The 21,583-nt window shown below is 31.7% G+C and overlaps 1 protein-coding gene across 4 annotated transcripts in view; it reads right to left on the reverse strand.

Moving 5' to 3' along the window:
- Positions 1–732: 732 nt before the first annotated feature.
- Positions 733–21,583, reverse strand: part of LOC129976117 (protein big brother-like) — a 49,085-nt gene continuing 28,234 nt past the window's right edge. The window contains exons 4-6 of one of the 4 annotated variants that reach the window (XM_056089514.1): positions 18,833–18,949; positions 17,666–17,801; positions 733–3,206 (exon numbers count right to left, since the gene is read on the reverse strand). In XM_056089514.1, the coding sequence (XP_055945489.1) occupies positions 3,187–3,206; positions 17,666–17,801; positions 18,833–18,949 (273 nt within the window). In that variant the 3' untranslated portion in view covers positions 733–3,186. Of the gene's footprint in view, positions 3,207–17,651; positions 17,802–18,832; positions 18,950–21,583 lie in introns of all 4 variants that reach the window. The other 3 variants (XM_056089511.1, XM_056089512.1, XM_056089513.1) reach the window with 3 other exon arrangements.

Consider the following 21,583-nt stretch of genomic DNA (forward strand, 5'->3'; position numbering starts at 1 on the left):
AAGCAATCTTAAAACATTCAGCGTTTTTTTTACATTTCACTGTTGCCATTCGACAATTAGTAATAAGAGCGATTTCTGTGCCACTTACGTTAGCGTTTTATATATATAGATATTTTTCAAACCATATTAAAATAATAGAGAAATTAAGAAAGAAAAAAAAAACAGTGATAACATAATTCTAAGTCTTAATGTTGCCCTTTCTAAGTCTTAATTCCCTTCTTCTTAATTCTAAGTCTTAATGCCCTTTAAAAAAGTATCAATAAATATTTTCATTTCAAAATCGTCTGCGTTCAATTTTTTTTGAAAAATTACTAACAACTGAAAGAAGAATTGTTGAAAGGAAGAAATGAAATTGCGTAATTAAAAAGATAAAAATTGTAAGACAATATAATTTTTTTTTAAATAATTTTCTTCGAAGTTGGTTTGGAAATAACTGCGCCGAATTTAATTAAATTATCATTAAAATGTTAAAATTTTGAGTTTCAAGTTGATTTAAAACATTTCTACTGGAATTATTTTCTTTGAAGTTACTTCAGAAAAAAAGCGAAATTTTGGTGGATTTATAATTAATTGAATATTTAATTAGTATTTGAACATCAAAAAGTGGACACTTGAGTTAAATAAAAAATGCAAAATTTGGTTGAATTATCAAATTGTTTAACAGGAGTATAATCAGAAGAATGATGTTAAAAACGATCTATGTATAAAAAAATGACAATATAGAACACAAAATCATTTTCCTTCTTTTATTAATAAGTAAAAGATTTCTGTACAATAGCACACACACGCACAAAAAAAGTTTTCGACATAAAACCGTACACAGTATTCTAGACTAGGAAATATTCACATGAACAACATATCGTACCAGACGACACTGCATCTTCAGTTTGGTGTCCAGCTTTGAACAGTTCACATAACAAGAAAGATTCAAAAAGTACGAATCTACAATAAAGATGCATAATATTGCATAAAACATTCAAATCCCACAGATATGTACAGAAACACACATGAAAAAAACAGAGTTCTAAGCCAGCTTAAAATCTATTCAATTAAACGAAGACGACACCATCTAGTTATACTAAGAAGAAATGTATTATTTTAAAATTAATTCTAACGCTTCTATAACATTTTCTTGATTATTTATAAATGAGATCCTAGAATTTTGATCTGGGCCCTTTCTCCAAGGGGTATTGTTGTCAAATATAATTGAAGTTGATAATCGGCCGAAAATTAAAATTATTATACCTAATTAAGTTGTTATGAATGATCTTAATGTATTCTTTCTCTTAAAATAAGAAAATTAACCTTTGTTGTCTGATTTAAGCAGAGATCCTAGACGCAAAATGCATCGTTCACAGTAATACGGTTGCTCATGGTTTTCTGCATGTTGCCAACTTCATTTTTTTTAACTGAAGTGAAACAACTATTTATACAGAAATAATACCAAGCAATACTGTTACAAAATAACAGACTACATAAATAAAATTATTTCAGTACATCCAAGGAGTAATTAAAAATTCAAATATTTTAGATCTAAAATTTTCATTGCAAAATGAAAAATGTTGACGCGTCTTAAAAATTGCTCAACAAAGAGAAAGGGGAAAATAGGATTCGTTCAGAAATAAGAATAAATAATATCAATATTTCGACAAATATTTAGAATTTATCTCAGGTAAACGAATCGATTGAATAAAATAATTTCACTTTGGATTAAAATTTAAAAAAATTAACCAAGTAACATTTTTACTATAAACATTCTTGGTATATAAGATGCCATTTTAGAGTTTGGAAAAAATACTAAAACGGCAAAGATGACTTGTTCATAATGACTCAAAAGGTTTGTTCAAGTTACGCTAGAAGTAGAAGCGTAGAATGCATGAAAAACTTGTGTGGCCACTCAAACTACCACAACTTTTAAATGATTCAAATATACAACTTAATATCTAGGAAAGATATTTGCTGAAAAGAATGTGTCGAACTTCTAACTAAACCACTAGCTAGTGGTTAGATTCAATTAATAACACTACAAACATGCCAAAATACTGTTTGGACAAAGATTATTTGTCCAAGAATTTAGGTTAACAGCTGCAAATCGAATCCAGCATTCGATTTATAATCCATCATCACTATATTTCGGTATTTATCATATAATTTTTTTTTTTTTTTTACAAAAACAAACAAAATTGTTTGGGGTTTTTTTTTGTTTGTTTGTTTACGTAATTCTGTCAATAATATTCGTTTAACATATAAAATATTTACAAAGAAAATTGGTCTTCAAAGGAGGTTTCATATAATTGTATCTCTTGATTATTTAAAAGCTAATATAAACAAGGAAAAAACTGACATAAAAGAATTAAAATCCTTTGTTAAAGATTATTAAAAGCGAAGTATGATTTTCTTTTTCAGAATTATGGGTAAAAGAGGGCATTCGACAAAAACACATGTAAAAACAAATACATGCATCTTATTTTCATAAATTGGTTGGTTTTACAGTTTCAAATCCTACTACAAAGAAAAGTAGGGCAGCTTCTTTTTTTATATATACAAAGAAAAATTATCTTATACAGTTGTGATAAAGTGCAATCGCATACAGCGAACTTAAACGATGTGTCACTGCAGCTAATTCGGAAATTTTTCTTCAATTTCTGGATTGTTTATGAAAACGAGGCATCTTTTATTTGTGCCATGCTAAAACTATTAAAATTGCTGTATGCTTAACCAACTGTATGCTTTTAAAATACTTTCCTTATCTCTGATTAAAAGTCTGCTTTCCAGACGAAGGTATAGCTCTTGTAAAATAGAATTTTCAAATTCTGAAATGCATTGCTTTTCAATGATCATTCGTTGAATGAAAATAAAAATTGCAAAAAACTTAAGATCTATACATTACAACTCCAAAAAATTCTTTGTAGCAGGATTCGACACCCAACAAATTTAAGAACAAAAATAGCTGTTGATTCAAAGAAGTACTCCATCCACAGGCTGACTTGAACATCGTGTCACACTGCTGCTTTCATGCGATAGTGAGAATGTCATGTAACAAATAACAAATGAATAGAAAGTCACTATATGATGGGGTGCGCATATTCTGAATGGGAGCAACCGCACACCGGTTTCATTAACTAAAAAATAGAGAAGAGTCCTTTTCTTCAGTTGCTCGCCGATCCAGCTCGGTCCGGGCTTAGCTCACTCTGTTTTTTCCGAGCCTATAGAAAAAAAAAATAATCAGAGTTAGTATTATCAACCGAAATGGTACTCATTTACACTTTCTACTACACTTAAAAACAATTACTGTATTTATTTTGTTATAGAAGAATAAGTATAGATAAAATCTTTTTATTTAATGTTTTTTGAAGTAACTCGTGTATTCGTCGCTGCACTTTTTCGGGACTTGAGAATTGTTGACTTTAAAACAAATTTTTCTTCCGACGAAAAAATTGCATATAGCGAAATAATAATAAAAGGGTTTTATAAGAGCCAGAATGCGGCGATTTATCAGTAATGTCAAGATATATTTTTGCTGTAAAGCATTCGAATCAGATAGCGAATTTGACACATTGATGACATGATACTCATCGCTTGTTCAATGGGAAATGGCATTGTTCAATGGTAAAAGGAAAAAAAAAAAAAATGTTTGAAAGTATTAGTACATAAAACTGTGCAATTACATAACATGCGCAGATTTCGATTGACTTTTCATGCAAATGCCAGCTTTTACAAAATTTATATAGTAAAATCAATTACATAAATTTTATTTTAATATTTCATTTAGATAAAACTTTTTTATTTTAATTTCCGAATTCGAATCAAAAAGCAAACTAGTCGCCCCGTTTCCCATCATTACTTAAACATCATTTCTTGGATCACTGAAAATTTCGAGCGGATTTGAAGCGCGGGAACGTACCGTTTTTTAGAGGTATAAATAGTTTCTAAAATCCCCGGCACTAATTGTTAATTCCTGCCCTAAACTATCCTAATCCCCATCATCCCATTTTTAAAAGTTAGAACCCCGTAGCCAAGTTCCCCTGGCAACGGGTCGAGCACCATTAAAATTCTCTACTTGAAATCCTTTATCCGAATCGAATTTAATCCCATCAAAAGATTAAACGTTGAATCGAGGGGTCGCGGACTTTTGTCTCTTGGCACCAACATTAGGTACGATCGGGGAAGGGAAATTCATTGTTCCGCAAAATAGGAAGACGCGTTCGATTTTTGAACTCCCAGCCCTTCATTGATAGTTTTTAAAAAGAGACGGTACTTTTTTTTTCTTTCAGATATCAACTATTGAACCGATGGTTTTTTCAAAAGTGCATTTAAACCGTTTGTCATTTGAAAATCTTCCATTTGTCGACAAATAGGAAGGAAAGTCTTGTTGGAAAACTGCTAATCTAAACGAAATTTTACGTTTATTTCGCTTCGTGGAAATATTTGGTTCAATGAATTCTTTTAGTAGATTTTCTGTATTTTTAAAATATTTAAATAAATATTTTAGTATCAGCTTAAAGTATTCGATAAAATTGACATTAATGGGGAGAGAAGATGGGGGCTCTTTAAATAAAGCATTTTCTGACATTTTAAATTATAAATATACTAATGTAACGTAAATGCATAGTAAGCATGAGTATAACCACTGCGTTTACAAAAGAAACCAGAGGGAATAGTTTCCTCAAAACTTTCCAGCATACTTTTTAATAAACTTGTCATGCTCAAAAAATCTTACTTTGCACTGGCGTATAATATTTACGAAATATTAACTTTAGACGTGAATTTAACATTATGTGTCGTCCTTGGCGAGTTATTTGGCGATTAATCTCTAGCATGCGTTACTAGTATCCGAAAATCGAATTTGGATTTTAGAAACATTTTTCTCAACCGATCGAAACAAAAATTTGACACAAAACTATACTTGTAATGACAAAAAACTAATACTAAATTTGATAATTTTAAGTCACTGCATATTTTTTGAATTATCGCTTCTACATGCTTCTGAAAGTATAGACTGAAAGCCAGTCAACCCCTTGTTGGATTCGGCTCAAAATTCGTAAGGTGTCTAGATTATAGATGTCATATCTGTGCGCCGAATATTATTTATCTAGCTCTTTTCGTTCTGTAATTATCGTGTTAATTTATATTCGAACAGCCGGACAGATGGACTTTTTAACAAATTTTACTCAAAAATTGATAGAAATCCGCAATTTTTGCTTAAAGGCCGTATACCAGATTTCAACCGTCTAACTCAAAGTGTTTTTCAGTTATCTTTGTCACAGGCAGACAGACGGACATTTTCCAGAAATGTGTTTTTCGAACTCAAGGAGGTCTTAACCGTGGAGATTCGTCAAAATCTCGAGTTCAATTTTTTTTTTGACGATTACTAAACTTTCTCTATACTACGTATATAAGAAAGTAAAAATGAATAGATTTAAAGAAAACAACATCGTACCAATTCAAAACAGAGAAACTAGAATGAAATAATATGAATTAAGCCTGACGAGGAACGAGTTATATGCTACCAATCACTGGCTTACAAAAAACATCGAGGGGAAGGTTTTAGAACACTGTTTAAATAGAATGGAATTTAAAAATAGTATTCATTTGCTTCATTAGCTGGCATTACAAGCGTATCTAGTAACATAAATAGATTAGAACCATCATCAGGGCAATAGCTGGGGACATGCTATTTTTTTCGTTCGCATGTTATAATAAAATGAAAAAGTGGTAAATAGGCATCAAAATTTTGCCTCCCTTAGAGTTTCCCTTATAAAAGCATTTATTGTATATTTACTCCACATATAGGCGGCGTCCTTGCATAGGGGTAGCGCATCTTCCCCGTGATTTGGGCGTCCCGGGTTCGAATCCCGGTTCGGGCATGGTTGTTCTTCATCTGCGAGGTGTGTGAATGTGCCCCCCTGTAAAAAGGGGTTCTACAAGCGAATGTATGAGTTTCATCTTCATATGAGCCAGAAGTCAGACTTCTGCCCTCGGGTGCTCAGGGGCCTTTACCCTCAGAAGCTACGGCACCCCCTTTCCGTGGTGACGCGGACGCGACATCATCATCACTCCACACATAAAAAAATTCATATTAACAGGTTTATTTATTTTCAGTTTGACCTGCGTTGAACTGCACAAGTTATTTTCTTAAAAAAATTAGCGAAACATTTTTGAAGCGGGGTAACTCTTAGATGACACATTTAAACAATTCAATCGCAGTCTCAACTTACCGTCCGTTGGAAGCAAGGTCACCTTTCTTTTTTTCTTATCACCGTCAATTTGCCATCGAACGTTTTGAACAACACATTTCGCACGGGCCGCCCGATGATGGCACGTGCACCCTGTCACGCGTAATTTTAGATTTCCATCCCCCTCCTCTCCCGCAAGCTTCAGTTTCGAGTTTCCCACTTGTTTGATTACAAGTTGTTTCAAAGTACCCACTGAATCGATTTGCATAAACGATATCAATCTTAAAATTTTTCTCTTGCGTTAAAAACAACAAATCAGAAAAGATTTGATTAGTTAATCATATCGAATTCTATATTAGAATCTAAATATGAGCAATGGTTACAACTCATTAAATCAAGATGCTAATGTTAATATAAACTGAGTTTTTTAAAGTTTATTTTGAAAAATGGTTAGAACAGTGTATCTTCTTTTAAAGACCAGTGCATTTCATTGATCATTCTCCACAAGGTGATAAAAACATTTCTAAGATAACATAAGTGGACTTACTTTTCTCTACCATTTTTATGAGGAAAGACAAATTAATAAGAAAAGAGCGAACATGTACGTCCACTACAGGAAATATATTCAAAGAAATAATTTCAAAAAGAACTATTTTACTGAAATGTCAATGAAATCGATTTTATTTATACATTCCATTCTGAAACTACAAGAGGGTTAATTTGGGGCACACGTCGCAATTTGGTCATAAGGCCAGTTGACATAAACGACATCTGAGGCTGTATCAAATTTTCGTATTTTCGTGTCACACCAGGAAAACTTTGGTCCTCAAAGGATTAACTGCGCATCTGGTCCATATATAGTTTATATTAAATAGAATCAAGTTTCGAATTCGTGATCCTCCGATTCTGAAGTCAAGACTGCCACAAGGGCATCTAGTTTCGTTCTGATTTATCAGGAAAGGATGATGGCAAGTTCTCTCCCAAAAACCTCAGAACAGTAAGCAGAAGAACGAGCGAGTTAAACACAGAGTTCAATTGTTACTGATATGACAGAAATAATAGAATCAACAAAATTTGCTAGGGGGCTATTTTTTTGTTTAATCTCTTAATATTTAAGGATTCATTCGAACGTAAATGCAAGACTGGAAAAGCTTAGTAATTGAATTATCAAATGAGTAAAATTTGAAGTATTCTTTGCTCTCATCTAGTAAAGGAGAAAGGGATAAAAAAAAATATCATGCGAAATAAAGTAGCTTCGTCTGAACTGAGTTAAAGTTGATTGAAAATCTTAATGTCCAAAAAATGTGCATCTGTATTTATTTCAAGTATTTAATATTTTGCGCATCTTTGGAATTGTTTTCTTCCATTCTCTTTTCTACGTACTACATTTTTAGATTACAAGCTGTAATCTCGTGCTGTTCGAGCTTTGGTTCCTTCTTATTCCTAATTTCATTGAGACTCCATGCAATAACCGATTTTTTTTCAAATTCAAATTGCTGTTATTACAGTACGTAGCAGACAAATGACTTAATCTACATTTATAAAAAATAAACGAGTTTTTTTTTTTCGGAAAAATTGACAATTTGTCAAAAAAAAAAAAAAAAAAAAGACAAAGGGGAGGAAAACAAGGTAGGTTGTTGATTCATTGATTGATTTGGGTTTTTTGGCACAAGGACCATTCTTGGTCATACTGCACCATCCATATGGTATAAAGTAGAGCATTGTTGATGTTTAAAATTTTGCATATGATCAAGTATGTTTAGAAAACAAGGTAGGCTTTTTACATAATCGTAGGAAATAACTACAGAATGCTAGCCGGACAAAATGCCCCTGGATTAATATAAGTGAAATACAAAGTGGTTTCTGTACTTAAAAGACTGAATCCCAAATTCGGACAAACCACAAATATATTCCACAACGACCCTAGGCCCATCGTTCAAAAGATTAAATGTCCAATGTAAAGAAACAAATCCGCTACAAATCTGGCACAGTGTCACAGAACACATTAAAATCAGTTCTCTATCCATCACTTCATCTAAACGCGCACCTTGCACGCGACCTGTCAATCAGGGGGTGCTTGTATCGCTTCTGTGTACAGGCGTGTAATTATGCGTCGCACACCCTGTTGCGTCACGTGTAAAACAGTAACCGGAGAAATAAGACGCGCATTAAGTCCCTCCCCTCGTCATCGAATGACCCCTCTTCCCCACCGGCGGCCTTTCGTCGCCCTTCCGTGCACTCAAAAAATAAACCCCCATTCATCGCAGAGGGCAGGAATTAACTTTGTCAATAGAGAGATTAGATGCCCCCTGCTCCCTGGCAACGCGTGTACGCCCTACAATTTTCTTACGCACAGTATTTGTCTCTACTTCTCTCCCTCCCCTTAATAACCCATGATTTTTTTTCCTCTTCCATTCGGGAATAGGAAAGTTAGTCAGCATAAATCCATATGCAAAAGATTCGAGTATGCTAGAAAAGCGGGAGGGAATTAATCCTCTGGGAGCTCGGATCCAAGTTGGAAGTTCGTGATAATGATTGAAGTAAAAACTGCATTACTGCGCATGCCTTAAAATGTGAAGTATTGGATTAAGAAAATAAAATCATGTGCAACAACCCATACATCCACTTGAACAAATAACTGCATTTAACCGGTTGATTATAACTCCAGCTCTGTTGAATAGATTTGATCTACACGATTATCCTCACTTGTTTCCTATTGTTTTCAAGTTTGTAATCTTGAAAACAATATTGAACATATAATCTTGTTTTGTTCCAAATACGCAGTATCTCCAATCTCTGAAGTTTTTCAACATCTATTATATGCACTTTTTTGACATTAGGGAATAACGGCCTTCGTTGCTAAAAATCCCATTCTCATCACATTTCAATCAATCAACTGTATTTAAAATTGAGTTTTGAAACTTTTTTTCAATCTTCATCCAATTCTGCGAATAATCGTTAATGAATATTTCATTTTCTTATAAAACAAATTAACTTTCTTGTGAAACAAATTAACAAACAACAGGAAGTTCAATTAAAAATTAACCATCTAAAGTATTTTAAGGAAAATTATTAAATCTTTCTATTAAAACTCATTATTTGTGTAAACAAATGCTGAAAAATCTGTAAAACAAAACGTCTTGTAAGAAATTCTGCCATCTTAATTCTTAATTACTAAACGCTACCACGACTGAAATTGCAATGCTCAAATTAAAAAAAAAGTCTTGTTTAATAAATCTTGTTACAGGTTTCATTTAAAAGCTATACTTAAAACTCCCCAGGCACATATTTTATTCAGGAAACTAAAAATTAAGCAACTATGTCATATCTTTCAAAGAAAAAAATGCTCAAAAGCATGCTCAATGGCTTTCAATTTTTACTGCGCCGATCATCTGAGGGAAATATGTTGGTGGGGGATCTCAGTTCTCTCGTCGAGAGAGAGAGAGAGAGAGAATAACAGAAGCGAATAACTCGATTGTAGTAGTTGGAGTAGCATATTGGTTTTTCGATCCCAATCGTGGAATGGTTCTGTGTGAAATGAACAGATCTGATGGATCACGACTCTACTTCGATGACTCTCGTTGGAGATTAAAATTTAAGGGCTGCTTTGAAAGAGCCGAAAAAGAAGGAACTCGCATGACTAGAGCCAAACAGGAATTCGAATGAATAATTCGATTTAACCATTGCAGTTGTTGAATCTGTTGCGCATTTTTGTTATCCTAGTAAATATCCACCGATTTAGCAATGTTTTAATAAATGCTTTTTATTTATATTTGTAAGTGGTTTAAATTCGACATTTTAAGGTAATATAAGTTTAAAAGCAGCAGTAATAGCTGTTAAAGAAAATAATCCAATCAGCGGAATTGGCTCTTCTCACGTATATTTCAATAATATGTGAGGCGTTTAGAATTTAGCTTCGAGTACATAAGGGGAATTTCTTAATAACTTATTAGATCTAAAATTTAATAAAAAGCACCCTTTTTGATGGCAAGAACACATTGCAAATTTCGTTTAACTAGTTTGTCACTTATTATTTTCCTGGTCGCATCCACATTTCACCTTTTCATGGATTTTTGTCCAAATTCGATATACGGTTGCAATTTTAGTGATAAAATTGGTTTCCCATGTATACCTCGTTGTATTTTTTGAGAAATGCATAATGCCAAATATAGATATAGGGAGATGTAAAATATTTAGATTTACCTTGTTCATATTTTTGACAAAAGTAACACTTTCTCTTAGAATACTATTAATCATAATTATTTGATATGTGAGTATCAACGAGGAATTAGTAGCAAGTAATTTAGTATTAGCTAGTAAATTAGTAGCAAATCGGACATAAAAAAGTTTAATTAGATGGTCAATACTCAGACATGAAGAGATTTTTTTAAGCTATCAAATGGATAAGTTCTACTTAATAAACCACATAACCTAATTAAGTACACACTAAAATTTAAATTGTTTTTATCATTCATTTTGAAATTAGCTACTATCAATTTTTTTCGTTTCTTTAAGCATGCAGTATTAACAAATTTATGAAAGCAATGAAAAAAAAAGTTCTTTCTTGTTCAGTTAACTTTTCATCAGAAAAAAAAAAACCCACAACAAAATTGTGCTGCATTTTTGTTTTATTAATTGAAAAAAGATTGAAAAAAATGTATAGATAATTCAAAAGTATATCAGACTGAAGAATTTAAAAAAGTAATTTTTTTGTTCTATAATTAGATTTATAGTTCAGACAGTGTTATATAGATGGTGTTTGTTAACGAAAATTCAGAAAAGAAACGTAGAAAAAATAAAACTCGCCACTCCATAAAAATGGCGGTGGAAAAAAGCAAATATCTCCTGTCATCATTGAAATTCAATCCAAGTTCGATTCAAAAAATAAAATTTTAATCCTCAGTCTAAATTATCTTGTTTTGTTTACATCATTGTTGTTTCACATTATACATCGCAACAACAAAAAAGAACATTCTGGTTATAAAAAAAAAAGTTCGTTGGCTATCACCGTTGCATCTGCTGAAAGTGTTGTTCTGCCCGTGTCTAAAGATGTCATCCGCCGTATGGGCAGATGATAAAAGGATGATCCTGCCTGCGAAAAAAGTCCCTCAGAGGATTAGAGGAACTTCTTTCGGAAAATATCTTCCTAATCCGTTTGTTCACGGGACGATAAAAATCGGTTTTCGCCAGTTGCCATTGTTGGCTGCTGAAAACGATAGCTTTCGGGACGAATCGCTAAAAACAGAACTTTTTTTTTACCTTCCTTTTTCCTAATTCTTTTGCATTGTGTTATTTAGAAACGGAAAAAGCATTCAGAAAAAAATCTCGAATAATGCTTCAATTCAACTTCCTGTCAACTGTAGAATTGCTATTTAAATATTACTTTACAAAATGTCAGAAAATATGCAAAAGGTTAAGAAACAGAAGAATCTAAGCTATATGAGCAAAAGCATCCAGACACCAGCGGATTTGTACATTTTTTGAATCTTCCCAGAAAGATAGAACGAACTGCCGTTGAATTTCGACTGTATAAAGAATGTGATTGAATTCACATTATACAGTGAAGATTCAACATCGGGAAGAAATAGGAGTCAGGCCAAAAATTGATGAAATTGACTGAAGTTCACCCCGTTTCACAAAAAACAATGAATTTTCAACTTGCATCAGTCATTACATTATTTGCACTACTTGCACGTATTTTTGTAAATCTAGCATGTATATTCAGAGAGATATAAGGGTTTAAAAAATCCTTGGGCTTTATACTTATAACATGAAGAATTTCGAACTAAATAAGAAACTGTTGGGATATGTAATGAGATGCAAGTAAAATCCAAAAATCAAAGCTAAATATTCAAGGAAATATGATTATTTGTAAATTTATTTATTTATTGTTAATGCATATATGCAAAGCATAAAATATTTGTTGCTTTCATAATTTTGAAGTCAGATATATAGGGCACCTATTATATAAAAATTTACAATACTACTAAGATTCAAATACTACTAAGATTCAAAAAGATATCGCCATTGCAGTAAACTGAATTTCAATTGCTCTCTAATAGAAACTAAATGATGAGAGATTTTCCCATAAGGATCTTTTTAAACCTTTTCTGGGTTTTTATTTTATTTGTGACTAAAAAGAAAAGAAGGGTAAAAGAGTCCAAAACATTTTACTTAAACTCAAGGTATTTTTTCAAATCTGTGTCGGAAATTGTGATTTTTCCCCAGCTGTTTCAAAATGTCAGATTATCTTATGAAAGTAAAATAAAATGTAATGATTAAATTGTCCCTTTTATCTTTTTTTATTTTTCATTTTTAATTTAGCCAATATATTTCACCCTTTTTAGATCCATAGGAAGTATTTACCCCCACTAAATTCATTATTTATATGAAGTTATGTAGGGTGACAAATTCTGACAATTTTTTCAATAAGACAAACTTAAATGTTTCAATTCCTTATTTCACACAAAATAATGTGTCTTGATTTGTTACTTAATTATTAATTAACTAATAATCTAATTTGGTTAAATTTATCTAATAACCTAAATGAATCACCTTTCTTAATCAGCTCTCAATTCTAAAAGTATTTTAATATACCATGACTAGAAAAAAAGAAAATCGATTTAAGATGGATATTTGTAAGGAAATTCTGGACAGTACCTGTTGTTGCGGCTTACCTGATTCCTTAAAAATAGAAAAAAATAAATAAAAATTAAATTTTTGAGACCAAAAGCGTTTTTTTGTTTTTTTAAATGTATCCATTTGTTTTGTTACAGATTTCTACTACAATAAAATTGAATCCTATGCATGTAATAAGTCTTCGTAGAGCGAATAACTTTTCAGGAATTCCTTTTACATACAAAACCTTCAGAGCTTATAGTTTAACACCGGCCTTTAAAATCTATATCGTACAAATCTTGTTCATAGCCTTATCAGTGCCGGGGATCATCCCAGTCCACAGAGGGATTACCATCAGAGTTTCGAATTACCCAAACAGAAAAGTAATCTAACGATACAAACATGTTGCCTTTCAGAGCTTTCCGCTCCAACTCTTTGTAAAAGGACGGTGGACATTCTCTCCCTTTTTTTTATACGTATGTATTATTCGTACAGGAAAAAAGTGTGCAACTTGCGTGAATCTTGATAAAAGCCAACAGCGTGTAGTCTAACCGCAGTACTCAACACCAAAGATGAGCAGATGTTTCTTTTCCGTTCAATAAGATTTTTTGAAGCAAATATTCAATAAAAGAATGAAATGGGAACTAATTATCTTTAAAGGTAATAGAAAGTTAAATTTAAAAAAAAAAAATACGTTTATCATTATTGTTGAACATCCATTCAAATTATTACTCAAAAGTGTTTTTTAATCATTGTGACCAGTTTGGGTGAAATAAAAGGATCGCAACACAATTTTGGTCATTATCAGTTATATTACAATAAACCACAATTTTTAAATGAAATTTATTATATTTGTATGTATTTTGCAGTTTTGTATCAAATCTTTGTTCCAATCGATTGAGAAATATTTTATTCTATTCCATCTTAGATTTTCTATTGGACGAATCAACAAATAATGTGTGTGTGTTTTTTAAATGCAACTTTCCAAGATTGGATTTTGATTAAAATTTGATACATTAAAGTTACGGTGGGACAGCATGCAAAATAGCATTCATTTAAATCCGCTAAATGGACTAATTAAAAATAACTTTAGTTTAACATGCGAAAGGACATATAGAACGCGAGAAAGATGATTGAAAGTCGCAAAAAAAAAAAAAAAAAAAAAACACACACAAATGAGTTTGTCTCAGTTTAAAGACATATGATGTAGAAGAAAAAAATACTTTGTCCAGAGCACCTTTACAATAGCCAAAATATTGATGGCAAATACAGGTGATTAATTTATTTGCATTAAAGTGCTGTTTTGAAATACAATAAGGGCTATTTTAAGAAGGAACTCGGTATTTAACCGTGATTATAAGACTCTGATAACATCTGGAGGAGAGGATTGGCACCTCTAGCCCAGAGAATTTTTGATTCACGGTATCCGATCAGGAAATCTATATATATAAGACGGATCTTTTGTGAAATAAGAGTTTCACGATTCCGGACCCTAAGTTCTGAAGACAAGTCCTTACCACCATCACTGAGAATAAATCACCAACTGAGAATGAAGGATTATCTATGACCCGGGTGCCACTTGCCTTCACTATGCTACTGTTGGATTTACATATCCATGGATTGACGGCCAAATAAATAAATGGTCATTCTTTTGACATTGGTAAGTCTAAAATATAGAAATTTATTACCAACCAAAGAACGATTTATTATTATTTCGTATACTTAATATAGAGAAAGTATAGTAATCCTCAAAAGATTTCGAATTTGAGATTTTGACGAATCTCCAAGTTTTAGCACTCCCGAATTCGGAAAAACATTTTTAGAAAATGCCCGTCTGTCTGTCTATCTGTGACTAAAATAACTCAAAAACGTTTTGAGCTAGACAGTTGAAATTGGGATATGGTCTTTACAAATTTGTAGATATCTATTAAATTTTGAGTAAAATCTGTTCAGAGGTCCGTCTGTCCGAATATAACTAATTAGCGAAGCGCTTAAGAGATGAGATTCGGCACACAGAATTAACATCTGTAATATAGACGCCTGGCAAAGTTTGGAGACAAAACCAAAAAAAGGGTCGACTGTTTGTCGGTCTGTACTTTCAGAAACATGCTAATGAGATGATTTAAAAACGCAACGACTTGAATATATCAAATTAGGTATGGAATTTTGTGCTTACAATTGTAGATCTGTGTCACATTTTTGCTTCAATCAACTGAGAAAAACGTGCCTAAAGCCCAAATTTAATTTTCAGATACTATTAACTGCATGCCAGGGATTAATCGATAAATAATCGCTAAAAATAACACAATAGATTTATTAAAAATGCTAAAAATCCACGTCAAAAGTTAATATTTCATAACTATTTTGCTACAGTACCCTGCAAAACGTTCTCCGGCATGGCAAGTTTATTAGAGAGTATGCTAGAAAGTTTTGGTAAGTGATTACGTTATTTACTGCGTACATTTTATCTATAATAATATTAAAAAAATAAAGTAGAAGTCCAAGTTAGAACAAAAAAATCATTTAAAAATAGAACGGCATTCTACCAGCACCAGATCTAAACATACTCCTCGAATCCATTGTCCCTGGAGTGGTGTCTTATTTCAGGCACTTAACTTCTGTCTACACAGACCTTGTATGTCGGCAAACACAGTCACTTTAAAATAGTATATTCGTTTACGATCTATTATTGCAATTGAGATAGAAAAAAAGGGGGAATGGGAGAGGTCTGTGCATGAAGATCAAGGGGGTGGGGGGTGAGCAGATGTAGAACGGTGCTATTAGGCGTAAAAAAAAAGAGTGTACGCCCCAGAAAAAGTGCGCGCGCGCGTCTCAGACAGCTGCAGAGCACCACCGTCGTTCCGAAATTCAAAGGAAAACGCTCTCGTCCCCTCTCTCTTGTCAAACACCGAAGTATTGAATTCAATTCTCTTCAGGAGAGTAATAAAATAAAATTTATAAAAAAAAAGTGGAATTTTAGAGTTCCTATTTTAATTGCTCCGTCTCTGTATGTTATAGGGGGGAGATGGAAAATTTTTGAATCAGGGTTCCCGTATCGCATTTCATGCATATGCTTCAAGCGCAAAGAGCGTATGTTAGATGAACAAAGAAGTGGGTGGTTCGAATTTTTTGGAAGGTTTGCACGGGGCTGAAATTATATGATGACCCTTTGACAGAGATTTTACACATCCCTGTCTTTGTTTGGGAACCGGCGGGAAAATTTGATGGGAACGATAATTTCAATCAATAAATCAGTAGTGCAATATATTTTATTTTATTAATTTCTATTTTATATCGGAAATTATTATTATTATTATTTACCTAATTCAGCCTTTATTATTTTTTTTAATTCACTGTGATCAAAAGGATTGTGATGGTGAAAAAATTGGATTTAGTACTAATATCATATTTTAGCTATGAAAGTTTCGTAGCGAAGTTTAGTCATTTATTGAGAGTAAATGTTTCATATCAGAAAAAAAAAATAGGATTAATGAATTGGAACCTCTAATTACAAACATTGTTGCTGTTCTGTAAATATCATAATCTAAATCTGTTAATAGACATTTAGCAGACGATTCCTTTTCAGACGTTTTATAACTGCTACTATTTTTATTTTGTTAAAATATTATTAAAAAGTAAAAGCAAACGATTTTTTCTTTGATAAACATATTTTGTTAATATTATTTCGTTTATTTTTTATATAATAGCTGATGATCAATTGTAAATCTTTTGGAATCTGGCAATGTTTGTAAGATACGCTGTTATGTTGAAAGAATAAACAAGCCGATGGAATTCTAAATTGCTTGGAGTATTATTTTAGTTTTAAGAATTTAAGATGCTGCAAGCTGTATTTTGAAGCTTAAGAAAACGGGTAGTTTTCTAGAAAACATGCAAAAGTTGCATAATAATGCCACAGAATCGAACAGACTCATTTTGTTATTTTCAAAAACTTGCTTTTAACTCACGCAATATATAATATGCACATAAAAAATGTATTTAGCATTGTTGTAACGCACGTGAATTTATATCCGTTAGCTAAAACAATGAAAACTTTTACTGTAAAATATACTTAAGAGTATTTTTTTTTTAATTCGAGGGAAAATTGGTATCATTTAAAAGCTAATTTTTTAAATTTTCAAATAATGTGAAAAGTTGTTGTGCATTAATACATTCCGAATTTATTAAAAAAAAGATTTTTTAAATATTTTTTTAATTAAAATTATATTTAAGATTGATAAAAATTTCTTAGTGGCCACCTGTTTTCAAAGAAGTAACTGCCCGCGAAATTTGGTAGTTATATGTCCAATGATCATCTTGTAAAGTGTTTCACATGATTATTAATATAGTATGCCGGACTATAACATTATTATGTCAATTCTTGTAAATATCTTATTCTACTACTTTGAACCATCGTTAAGGGGCAGTTTTCTTGCTTCGACGTCTGTTATTGTGCAGGAGGGTTTCAACCGCAAAAAATGAAAGTGCCTTCATTCTAATTCTTTTATTCTAAATAACTTTCTAATCAATTATCTTTATTCTAAATAACAAATATTTCAGACTTTTTTATAACTAATTACATAATGCTTTATTGGTTTACTTTATTTTCCAATTTATCTTTCTAAGGCTTGAGGGAGAGTAAAATTTATACCTATATATAGAGTCTTGTGAAGAAAAATATGGGTCAGTCAGAAAAAGGTTAAAAAAATTTTTTGTTTTCAAAATTTAATAATATTTTATGGCTACAAATTAAATATGAAATTATAAATCAATAGCCATTCAAGTTGATTCCGACGATTAAAATAATCTCTTTAGAGATAAAAATGTAATAAAAAGAGAAAAAAATGGTGCATTCTGTACCTTGAGGTCCTTACCTCCACTTCGGCCTCCACGTGTCTGTCGTGTTGAGACCGATAGAGCCTCTGTTTCTCCTCGAAGTCTCTTACTCGCTGGTTGTACCTCTCCAGCTGCTCGCGCAGGATAGCGTCCTCGATCTGACAAAGAGATAGACTAAGTGTTTTGTCTCAGTATAAAATAGGCAAGCATCAAATTACAATGAATATGTTACAAACAAATCAAGAGTCAATCGATACAGATATTTGATAATACTATTGATATTGGCGGTTTTTTTGTCCAATCTAGTTCTTTGCAAGTAATTCAAATCAGGCCTTTGCAACTTTTTTTAATTTGCAAATGTAAAAAGCGGCAAGAAAAAATTTCGCCAAATTATAAAAATATACTCAAGTGCATTATTATTTATTATCAAAAATTTTGGACGTGCAAATCACATGTTATATAGTTTGACGATTGAAATCGCCAAATTGGCGAAATTTTTTTCTTGGTTCTTTTTGGTCGCCATTACAACCGATAAGTACCAATTTTTTATGAATAATATTAAGTATTTTACTGCATTTTTATGCTTATTATAATTTTTGCTTAGGACAAATTTAGTTTTCCTGGAATGGGAATAAATATTCTTGTTTAAGAAAGGAATAGCTTGAAATGCAATTAAATAACAAAATAAAGCTTTGATGGTGAAAACTTCTTTGCTCAATTTAAAATTAATGTTCTGTTCCCAAAGCTGAATGTTTTTGAGATTCCTGACCCATGAGGGAATCACAACAATTTTTATTTAACTCTAAAAGGGGTTTGTTACCAGTTCCTGTAATCATTCAAGAGAGCGAGCTTTTGGCAAGTGTTTGAACAGTTGGCACGTTTTTATACTTGGCAAGAAACCGAATATTATTTATTGCCGTAACGGCTGGACTAAAAAGCGAAGAAATTCCACTTCATCTAAAAGTGGCAAAATTCTTATCTTTATGTGTTTGATACAAGCAGCACTTTAAATCTTTAACTCCACTTTAATACTTAACTTTTTAACGCCAAGTTACCATTAAAAATCGTTCCCTCCTCTATTCCAAGCAATAACTCGACAAATTTGAAATTAATTTTATCATAATTAAGACTTAACCGTTGGAAGTCACTTTTCTTCAACTCTTCATGGTACAATGAATAAAAAAAAAGTGGGTATGGGTTCTCACCTGTGCTCTTTCTTCGTCGTACTCGAGACAGCCGACACCGTCCAACCTTTCTATGTCAAGCCATCCACGCCATCGGACGCACACGCCGTTCATGATGAAGCACGATTTGATGTGCACCTGCAGAAGAGACACGCAAATAAATACAAATGTAACATCTGCAGAGTATTGGAAAAGGTAATTTCCATACACTAACACCATTTCCATAGAGAATTACATTTAATAGATCTGAAGGACATAGAAAAATTATTATATTTTGAATCATTTTTGTCAGCGGTTTTCATTCTGAGATTGCACATGTTTCTGACTACAATCTCCATTTGTTTCAGAGGTATTATTTTCAAAAAAGCAAGGAGTTCATTATTTCAAACTATATGGAAATGAGAAAAACTTAACTCATTGAACTTAGATTGCTTTTTGTGAATATATATGCTAAATTCTTCAAATCTGATTATGTAAAGGCATGATATATGAATATAGCTCTATTTTTATTTGTTAACATCATGCGTATTGTATGCCAACAAGTTGATTGTGAATTTCCAGTGGCCAAGATTATTATATAGGCAACTGCTTATGAACTCCAAATTTTTTTGAGCTTCGCAACCTCGAGATCCCCCCCTCCGCAATATTTTGACGATATCTTATTCTGTGCTTTCATTTGATTCATAAAGACCATGTATTAGAACAAAATTATATTACTGAAATCAATATTAACGTATATAAATATGTTCCAATATAAAAAGTATTAGAACATATTCAAATCATAATAGTATTAGAACATATTCAAATCATAATAGTATTAGAACATATTCAAATCATAATAGTATTAGAACATATTCAAATCATAATAGTATTAGAACAAATTCAAAATTTCAAACTTTATTCTTTAGATCTATTTTCTCGTTTTCAAAATTCGTTTGCAGATCAGCGCGATTTAGTTTAGAATTCTTATTTCATAAAACTTAATGCCTTTTATAAAGCATCACTACTTCATGCAATTCGACGAATTAAAAAAAAGTATTATTAATTGAATTTCTTTATATCTATATCTAAATTGTTATTTTCCTTGATATTGAAGTAATGTGAAAGTTTAAAAAAATCTTGTATTTTCGCTTAGTTAAGGATATTATTTCTTGTGTTATAATATTACGGACATATTTTTGCGAAATAAAAACTTACGCTAGCCTGCCATAAAATATTCTACTTTTTATTATCCGAAGCAACGCTACGATTTTCCAGATCTTATCGATTCTTCAATTGTCCCAAACGATTGCATTACCATTTCCTTTCTCTGACTACGCCACAATTATGCAATAAAACACTTAAAAATTCCCGCACAGAAAGAGACCACCCATGAGGCAGATGCCAAAGCGGCCAAATTTTATTACCGCAATTAGACGGCAAATTACCACACCGATTGCCTACTAACAACCTGTCAATAAATCAATTTAGTAGCGCTGAATGCTGCGATGGCAATGCTTCTGAACAGACGATAATTTTTTGTGGCGAATTTGGCGTCAATTAGGGCGGTGGGTTGCGGAGTGTTGTTTTAATTTCTATGGTAGCATTCGAAAGCTTATGCATGAAATAACTACTTCTCGCGCAATTAATTTTGTGTTTTGGTAATTTTTATTTATTATTTTTCTCGGAGAAGAGTGTCAAAGCTGTAACAGACGGCTAGAAAAGTCGCGAAAATGGGCGGGAGTGGGCATTCGAAGTGTTTTATATAAATGGAAGACGAGTATATCATGTATGGCAGGTGATATTTTCAACCGACACCTCTCGCGCTTGGAAATCAAATAATTTGCCATGCACATTTCATCAACATCGGATCTACCTGAATCTTTGGGAAAGAATATTAATGTGTGCAAGAATTAAAATTTAGGAGAGCGTGGTTTTCCAAACTGTTTGGTTATATGTAATTGAAGTCATAACCAGTATTTTAACTATTTTGTTTAGATGAAAGAAAGCTTTGATTCCTTTTTTTAAATGATGCAAATTTTGAATAGAATTACGACATGCGCAATTTTTAAAGTCTTTTTTTTTCAGGTAGAAATGACTAACAAATTAATTCAGAAATAATTCAACTATATTTACACATTTAAGTCTAAACATTAAAAAGGCATTATTTTAATGTAATTTATGTTATCTTCCATTTAATAAGGCTTATTATACATTTCGTTAAAAACTTTATTTGATAATTTGAATTATTTTGCAAGGTTTTGACGAATCTGGTGAAATAATCAAAACATTTTTATTTTGGGTCCAAAATTATTTAAAAGTTTAACAGAGAAGAGTAACAAAAAAAAAAACTATATTAGATGAAATTTCGATTAATCTGTAAGACCTAAAATTTATAACACTTGTATTTGAATGATGCACAGATAAAAAAAATAAAAAAGAGAACTTTATATTCTGTTTAACAATAAATCTTTATGCCTTATATGAATAAAAATATTGGAAAATTCCAGAATATTAATGAAATATTCGCTTTCGATTCAGAATCAATTTACAAATCTAAAAGTTTTTTTCGAGTAAAATATTGTTTTGATAAATTCACATAAACAGTTAGCAGACGATATTCAGAAGGGGAAAAAAATCGATATGAGAATCACTCGTATGTATAAATGTTATAATCTATTTTCAGTAGCTTGTTTTTAACCATAAAGCAGACAATTCTATTGAAATTCGCATTCGTTCAAATGAAGGTATCAAATGGAAAATTTTTGTTATTTTATAAATAAATCTGAGAAT

The sequence above is a fragment of the Argiope bruennichi genome, chromosome 7, assembly GCF_947563725.1.
Source record: "Argiope bruennichi chromosome 7, qqArgBrue1.1, whole genome shotgun sequence".
NCBI lineage: Eukaryota > Metazoa > Arthropoda > Arachnida > Araneae > Araneidae > Argiope > Argiope bruennichi.